This window comes from Spinacia oleracea, chromosome 3 (genome assembly GCF_020520425.1).
Source record: "Spinacia oleracea cultivar Varoflay chromosome 3, BTI_SOV_V1, whole genome shotgun sequence".
NCBI classification, from domain to species: Eukaryota; Viridiplantae; Streptophyta; class Magnoliopsida; order Caryophyllales; family Amaranthaceae; genus Spinacia; species Spinacia oleracea.
This window is the reverse complement of record NC_079489.1, coordinates 7,808,016-7,816,296: the sequence shown is the minus strand read 5'-3', so window position 1 is coordinate 7,816,296 and position 8,281 is coordinate 7,808,016. Positions and strand designations below refer to the sequence as shown.

General features: G+C 34.3%; 2 protein-coding genes across 2 annotated transcripts; both read right to left on the bottom strand.

Moving 5' to 3' along the window:
• Positions 1-844: 844 nt before the first annotated feature.
• LOC110796700 (60S ribosomal protein L26-2) lies at positions 845-3,462 on the bottom strand. The gene is made up of 3 exons (XM_056841161.1): positions 2,995-3,462; positions 1,269-1,375; positions 845-1,148 (listed from the first exon to the last, which is right to left on the bottom strand). Exons 1-2 carry the CDS (start codon positions 3,382-3,384, stop codon positions 1,304-1,306), a joined length of 462 nt encoding a protein of 153 aa, XP_056697139.1. The 5' UTR covers positions 3,385-3,462; the 3' UTR covers positions 845-1,148; positions 1,269-1,303.
• A 1,510-nt stretch (positions 3,463-4,972) lies between these two features.
• Positions 4,973-7,317, bottom strand: LOC110797772 (60S ribosomal protein L9). The gene is made up of 3 exons (XM_056838531.1): positions 6,871-7,317; positions 5,388-5,510; positions 4,973-5,308 (listed from the first exon to the last, which is right to left on the bottom strand). The coding sequence occupies exons 1-3, from the start codon at positions 7,240-7,242 to the stop codon at positions 5,222-5,224; spliced, it is 582 nt and encodes a 193-aa protein (XP_056694509.1). The 5' UTR covers positions 7,243-7,317; the 3' UTR covers positions 4,973-5,221.
• Positions 7,318-8,281: the final 964 nt, after the last annotated feature.

Here is an 8,281-nt window from a genome sequence, read left to right as displayed (position 1 = left end):
CTTTCCCTTTTAACAAAACAAACAACTTGTGATAAGAAAGGGTATCGCTTTCCATTACCTCTCATTCCCTTTCTTATTGTCATTCCCTTTACCCTCCAAGAACCAAACGGCCCTAAGATTTAAAAACAAACACAAAAGAAGAGAAAAGAAAGAAAAGTGAGCTGCTCGGATTTTGAGGACAGCCTGTACGAAACCGTCATTTGTCAACTTGTTGGAAACACATAGCGCCTCATTTTGACACTATCAATATACCGCAATTGACAAGTTGAACAAAAACGAAAACGGAATAGAGGTCAAATACGTTATAAACACGTTATAATTAGGGACTAATTGTTATAGACACAAATGATAGTCCAAGTCAAGTTTGTGAATAGTGTCAAAATTTTAAGTGAAGTATAAATATATAAAGGACAAAACATTCTAGACACATTATAATAAGGGACACAAATGATTGTCCGAGTCAAGTTTGTGAATGGTGTTAAATTTAAAGCAAAGTGTGAAATATATCGAAACAGGGGGAGTATAATTAAGGACATAGGAGTATAGGACTATGACTAAATATTCCAGCCGATAAATCACTTTCTACAGTGACCCTGTTTAGTTCATCTTATTTCTTCTCACCTGGTGTAAAGTGACTTAATCAAAACTTATGTATCACCGTTCTAATTTGAATGTTTTTTTCAATTAGCTGATCCTGGATCTAGGCTGATCAGATTTAATATTGACTAGTCTGATCTGAAATTCTGAACTAGTCTGAATCATACCTGGACAAAGCCTCTTGCAGTTTTAAGAATATCAAGCACAAGTCGCCACTCACCAGGCAAGAAAATTATTTGCAAACAAATGCAAGTAAAGAAAGGGATTCATAACCAGAAAAGGCAATGCAAACACAAATTCAGGCAAAACACTAAGCTCCATCACTACAAACACACATTTAACAACTGCCTGCAAATACGAGTGGGTTCTTGCAAACATAATTCTAATAACTCGTGATTTTGTTATATGTTAGGTTAAGTATTTAACTGTTTTAGTCTGAACCGACAAAGTTCAAATAAAATTCTAATGCATCATCATAGCTTACTCAATTACTCCTCTTCAACAATCCTTCTCTCTTCAACTTCATATCCTTGTTAGTATTAACAGGCTTCCTGCACAAGACAAAGTAGAAAATTAGAGAACTTGTAATACAACAACGCAATTACATACTACAAGTCTACAACAATTTTATTTTGTAAAATGTCTACAACAATTAAAAAACCCAAGAATACCTAGTTTAATTAGTTCAGCAGATTATGAAGTGAGCTCAGATATCGCATCCATCCATGACGAGCTCATCCTTAACCTTCTCAGACATCAAGATGTCAACCTTCCTGAGCTGGAAATAATAAAGAAGCACAGATTATTACAAATCTAGGAACTGAGAAAAAACAGATCAATACAAATCCAGTAACAGGAAAAAATAAAATCACCCACAACCATCAAGGGAACTCATATCACTGAGATACATCCAGCTGCAGGATTTGTAATCACAGATAATAACTTTGTATATGACTAACAGAAACTCAAAACCAGACCAGCATTAGCCATACACAAAATCAGTCAAATATTTGAAATAAATCCCGATACTTCTAAAACTGACTGTCTATAGGTTCCAGAAAACCGAGATCATATTTTCACATACACGATAAGAAGAAGAAAATAGGTACCCCAGTTTCCCAAGCAAGTAAGCTGAAACAATTTGCACAAATGGGATGTTTTGACATGCAGGATAGGTATAATCATCAAAGGAAACAATAGGCTGATCATGAAATATAACTTAGAAACCACCATAAGTAATAAAAGTCAAGAGCTTGAATATTTGGCAGAAGATACTTTGAAGGCCAGCAAATGTTTCAGCAGAGTGCCAAATTACAAATGGAGGAAACCTATGAAACAACATTGTGTTATAACTCATAAACCAACTCCATACTATTAAAGTATTAAGGTTTTGTTTTGTTCACCTTATTTCCACTTATTTCAGGGAAAATAAGTTCATATAAGTTTACTTAAGTTCAGAAAAAATTAAGGGTTGACCAGTAAAATTTATAAATAAAATAAGTTTTGATAAGTTCAAACAAGTTCAGTTAAATTCAGGAAAAATAAGTAAAAATCAGGTGAACAGAACGCAGCCTAAAGAACATATATCACTACTCATCATACAGACTCATATTTCAAAAACTATCCTGTGCACTAGCCAATTTTAGCAACCAAAAAGGTGTAGCAGAGTTTATGATCACAATGGCACGAGTCTAGCAGAATCACCACAAAGTCTATGATCACAATAGCACAAGTCAAGCAGAAGCCTTAAGACATGTAAAATACGATCAGGTCAGATTGACCATAGCATCTAAAATCTCAAAACTACGAGCATAGCAAATGATAACAAGAACAGAGTTAAGACAATGTGGCCATCATCTAAGATTTTACAATCTTTACCTATTACTAAAACAATCTAATACTAACAAAATTAACAGTACAAAATATATTGCTCCCGAAATCAAATTACAGAAACCCGAAGCAAAAAAAATCCAGCCACACCAAAACTGTATTTCCAATGTAAAAACAAATTACGGGCTAAAAAATTAATGTTTTATGTTAAACTCTTATGGGTAACTCCAATTTTCCCAAATCAGTGTCATAAGTTCGATATGTAGCTCAAATTTCTCAGAACAAATCAATTTATTTGCTATAATTATTCAAACACATCAGAAACTGGCAAAAGAAACACAAATTCAAGAGAAAATTGAACATTTACAAATGTTCTGCGGAGTATTAATCAACAAAATAAGATGAAATACACACAATTTCACATAAACAATCAAATGGGAAACAAATCGAGTACCTTGAACTTGCAAATAAACAGGTAAAAACAAAATCACAGCAAAAATCAAAATAACAGATTAATTTCTCAAAATATAAATCAGACCGAAACTTCATAAATAACAGAAATTATACCTTGTCATTTTTCGGACGACCTTCCGCCTTACGATCCAGTAATGCCTTCCTGTCTTTATCGAGCTTCAACCTAGTCACAACCACATTGGAAGGGTGTATTCCAACATTCACAACCGACCCGTTCACCTTCTCCCGGGTTATCCTATCAATATGGATCACGAACTTCTTCCTATAGCACTGAACAATCTTTCCGTCGCGTCCCTTGTAGAGCCCGCGCACAACCTGAACCTCGTCGTCTTTGCGCACAGGGATAGAACGGACATTGTGCTTGGTTCTTAACTCAGCGGAGAGCGGGGCACTCATGATGGTGCGGCGGACACTGGACGGCGCAGTGAAGTGGGATTTCCGGCATTTTCTTCGTGAACTCGACACTTTGGCGTTGTACTTCATTATTAATCGATTTTTTCTCTAGTGGGATTTTTTAGGGTTGAAGGGTTGAAGAAGACGAAAAAACGTCTGAGAAGTGTGGGAAATGAGGCTTAAATTAGTTATGGTAGGAATTTATTTTATTTTTAAAAAAAAGAAAAGTGAATAGTTATGGTAGGAAATGGGGAGGGCTATGGGCTCGGGGCGTAGTGTTTGTACTCCGTATAAGGAAATGAGTATGGGCTACGGGCTTGAATAGTTAAAACCCTAGTTTTTAGATAAGGAAATGAGTGTGGGCTTTGTTGGGCTTGATTAGTTGATTATATACAGGGTATTTTTTGACAGCGGAATAAAAAAAAAAAGTCATCCAGCAACCTTATTCGGCAAAAGTACCGGTAACGGATAATTTTTGGCGGCAGCGGAAATATATTTTCTGCTTTTTCTTCAAAAATTAAAGACTATTTTTGCAATAAAAGTGAAATCCGATAATTTTATTTTGGAGTATTAAATATAGAATACCTCTTTTGTAATTTGTATTCTCTAATTATTTAACAAAAGGTTTTAAATAGTCATTGCCAAAGTGGGAAATTTTTTTCTCTCTTTCCAAATGGTAAACAACCCATTTCATCCTTAGGGGAAATAATTAAAAAGGAGAAAATCAAATACAATTGAGGAATGTCTGATAAGTACATCTAAGCAATCACCATTGACAAAGGTTAACAAATTACAAAGACTTAGGGCTAGTTTGGTTTACTTTCTATATATGGGAAGTTTTATTTCCTAGGAAGTGAAGAGCAAATAGGTTATTTGGTTGACATGTGTATAGGAAGTGAAACTTCCTAAGAAGTTCTACTTCCCCCACCCTAGGTAAGTAGAACTTCTCATTGAAAGTCTAACTTCTTGTGTTCAACCAAACAAAAATACTCACTTTCTAGTAAGTTTAAATACATAAAAATTGCAAATAAGAGGGAAATATAACTTTTCAAGTGCAACCAAACACCCATTAAGAAAAAGCAAAGAAATGTTGCACCGCTACTCCAAACATTAAAATTTATAACGTTTTTCCTAAATCTAATCACACCCTACTCAAAATGCTACAAATAGGAACAAAGTTCAAGTTTGTGGGTCTGTTGGGACGCCTTAGCTGCATACATCATTATTCATATGTTCTTGTGTATTTGCCTTTGCATTATACCGCTATTTTCGTTTCTTGGAGGTCTATAGATTCTCACAAACATGAAATTAAACTCTATTTACATTCGTCGCTCCTATTTGCATTCAATTATGATGTTTTAAATCTCTGATATGTTCTAATCCAATGCAAGTCTGATCACGTATACGTAATAATCTGAAATTAGCAAAAACATTATGACCAATGAATGGTTATATTCTTGAATGACATGTTCTAAAATAGACTATTCTAATATGATTCTATGTTGATCTGGTCAGAACAGTTAAAATCAAGTATAAACTGATCTGTTTTGATATTATGACATTTTCAGGGGCACCAAGTAAGCTATTAAAAGTTGAATTGATAAGTTTAAGAAGGATCTTGAATTTGCAAGTATAAACCAACAACCAGACAACAAAAAAATCAGCTAACAAATGCAAGTAAAGCCAGAAATTCAAGCACAAATTTAGACAAAATGCCAAGCTCCAGAAATACAAACACTAATGAGCAATTGCCTGAATATATCCTTTCATTTAGCATACCCAACTCAAAATTGTAACATGGAAACTTAAAATCTATGAAACCCTGTCCGTTGCAAGTTAAGAACAAAAACTTGAATTCTAGGTGCCAAAAAGAGAAAAATAAGACAAGAGTTCTTGCAAACATAATTCTAATGCCTCATCATATAGCTTACTCCTCTTCAACGATCCTTCCCTTCTCACTGACATAAATACCGTCAAGAAACTTCCTGATATCCTTGTTCTTAACATGGCATTTCTGCAAAAGAGGACCAAAAAATTAGAGATTTCATAATACAGGACCACGAGTACAGTGATCAATGAAAACCCAAAAATACCTGGTTAATTAGGGCAGCAGATCGAGAAACAAGCTCGATGTCACTTCCGTCCAAGACAAGCTCATCCTTAACCTTCTCGGATCTCAATATTGTAACTCCCTCCAACATATCAACCTTCCTTACCTGGAAAGGATAAATCAAGAACACAGATCAATACAAATCAAAGAATTTGTAAATAACAGCAAAAACAAAATCACCACAACCCTCAAAGGAACAAAAACTCCATATTACTGAGGAAATATGCAAGCATTGCAATGGGGTTCAAGAGGTCATTACAAGGGATAAGTAACAATAGGAGAAAAGATAAAAGCTTAGGCAACTATTGGACAAAGGTGAATCCGCAATAAACTAGCAGGAATATGAAACATAAATAACTAAATAGAAACATCATTTTACCATCATACAAATACACCCGGCTATAACAAGATTAAAAGAATTTCAACAACCAGACCAGCATTAGCTATACACACAATTTCAACAACCATCACTCTTGTATTTATCTCCAATAGAGACTAATGAAACTGGCACGCAGAGCATATTTTTAATATACAATTAAGAGAAACAGTTTGCCAAGTCACTGAACCAATTTGCATAAGTGGGATTTATAACGAGAAGCAAAACTACAATCATCCACGAAAAAAAAGTAAGCAGAGCATAGAACTCATGCCGCTCATTGGCCGGCAAAACTTTGCAGGCCACCGAATGCTTCAACAAGAGTATATCATATACCAACTTGCATACAATACAATTAAGGACATCCACAGAACCTCAATGAAATGCTGCTTGGCAAAAGAGGCAATCATCAAACAAACCGTAAAATAATCCATGACAACACAACACAAAGCATAAGCATTTAAATAAGTAATCAACACAATCACCAAAACCCACAATCCCACTATTGGGATATTGTCGACCAAAATACAAAAAGTTCATAGCAAAATATAACAGCAGACAATCCACTACCAACGTACAGGTAACATTCAGAACTAGATGAAAGTCACCATTGTAAGATTTACAATCTCTACCGATTACCAAAACAAACTAACAGCATATTACTTCCAAAACCAAATTAAAAAACCTAAGCAAAATCAAATGTACCACATAAAAGTCGTATTGTCAATGTGTCAATGTAACTAACAAACTACGGGCTAAACATCTTATATTTTGTACAAATCAAATTCTTCAAGTGGTTTCAGTTTTTGGAAAATAATTCTTGGAAAATCCCCAAAAGTTCAGTCCTTATTGTTTGGCAAAATCAATTAAACAAATTAGTAATCTATCACTAACCGGAACAAAACATTAATTCCAGAGAAAATTAACATTTACAAATATTGAACCACTATGATAAGATGAAATACAGCCAATTTCGCTTAAACAATCAAATGGGAATCAATGATTTACTCATAATAAACATAAACAATTCATCTAAAAACAGAAATGATAAAATCAGATTAAAAGTGTGAGAGATATATAGAGAAATTACCCTCTTCTCGCCAAGAAAGTTACGGATCTCAATGCCCTTGTTAGAGTTAGTAATACTAGCATTGATGGGAAAATGAGCGTACACCATCCTCATTTTGTAGCGGTAACCCTTGGTAACACCAGTAATAAGATTCTCAATGTGAGAGATAGCGGTACGGATGGAAGCGGAGGTCTTCCTGGTTCCAAACCAAGAATCAATGTTCAACTTCTTCTTCCCTTCTTCATCAGTAACAAGCTCGAAATCGAGGTTGAGATGCTTGAAGTTGCGGGAGAGAGTACCCCTTGGCCCTGAAACGACGATAATTTTTGCATCGACCTTGATGTCGATCCCTTCTGGGATATCCATGGAGTCGGAGGAACGTACGAGCTTCATTGTTGATGGTGGTTTCTCTCTCCTAGGGTTTCTGCGGGGAGGTAGGGTTTGATGAACAACAAGAAGAGGCGTCAGTGATTTATTGAAAATGATGCTTATATAGTAAGGGGTTTGGAGGCTAAAACCCTAGTGTTTAGGTATCTGGGCTTTTGGCTTCCGAACTTGGGCTTTATTTTGTTGGTTTTGTAATGTGGGTGAGCCCAATTCATTTATTTTTGTTGTTTACTTGAAATTAGAAAAAAAAAAAACATTATTAGAGTATTATGTTGGATTTGTCTGTTCTTTTTTAAATGATACAATTATTTAGGCATGTAACATGTTTGTCAATGCATAATTTCAAACATTAGTATCTTTAATTATGATAAGAAAAAATTATAAAAAGTTTTTAAAAATATTTATCGAGATGAATCTAATAAGATCCCGCACGACTATGTTTTTTTAATATAAATCACAAAATAAAGTCAGAGAAGTTTGTGTGAACAGTGTCCGAAACTCAATTGTGTCAAAACATAAGAACGCAGGAAGTACGTTTTAAAGTGAACTAGCTTTTGAGCCCGTTCAAAGAACGGGCGATTGTGTAGTGGTTACTCTGTATTTAGTTTATCTTTTTAAGTTCAAATTTTATTGATCTTCTGATTTTAGATAGAATATATGATTAAATAGAGGTAAATTTTAAAAGTTCTATTAATACATAAATTAAATAGTGTATTAATATTGAGTGTTAATCAGAAAGATGGAGTGGAAAATGCTGAATGAATAGATTGGTGAATTGATGTTGTATGAGGAAGATGGAGTGAAAGAATCGATTGGAATTGTATAATATATCAAACAATAAAGAAAAAATAAAATAAAAACTAAATTGATAGAGGAAAGAATGGATGACACATATCATCTAATAAATTGTGGTTTTCTTTTTAAATATTAGGTATAGATTCGCATAACACATAGACACGCGATAAAAGTTTGTTTCTGGTCGTTACGAAGTACTCCGTGTTTGTTTTATAACGCTTGAACATTGCTTGTGTTTATGAACACTTGT

Excerpts from the sequence above, each read along its gene's own strand:
- LOC110796700 (XM_056841161.1), bottom strand. The coding sequence starts at position 3,384 with ATGAAGTACAACGCCAAAGTGTCGAGTTCACGAAGAAAATGCCGGAAA. Across the intron at positions 1,376-2,994 it reads GTCGTCCGAAAAATGACAAG|CTCAGGAAGGTTGACATCTT; the intron begins GTATAATTTCTG and ends TATTATTTCCAG.
- LOC110797772 (XM_056838531.1), bottom strand. The coding sequence starts at position 7,242 with ATGAAGCTCGTACGTTCCTCCGACTCCATGGATATCCCAGAAGGGATC. Across the intron at positions 5,511-6,870 it reads ACTTTCTTGGCGAGAAGAGG|GTAAGGAAGGTTGATATGTT; the intron begins GTAATTTCTCTA and ends TATCCTTTCCAG. Across the intron at positions 5,309-5,387 it reads CTGCTGCCCTAATTAACCAG|AAATGCCATGTTAAGAACAA; the intron begins GTATTTTTGGGT and ends CCTCTTTTGCAG.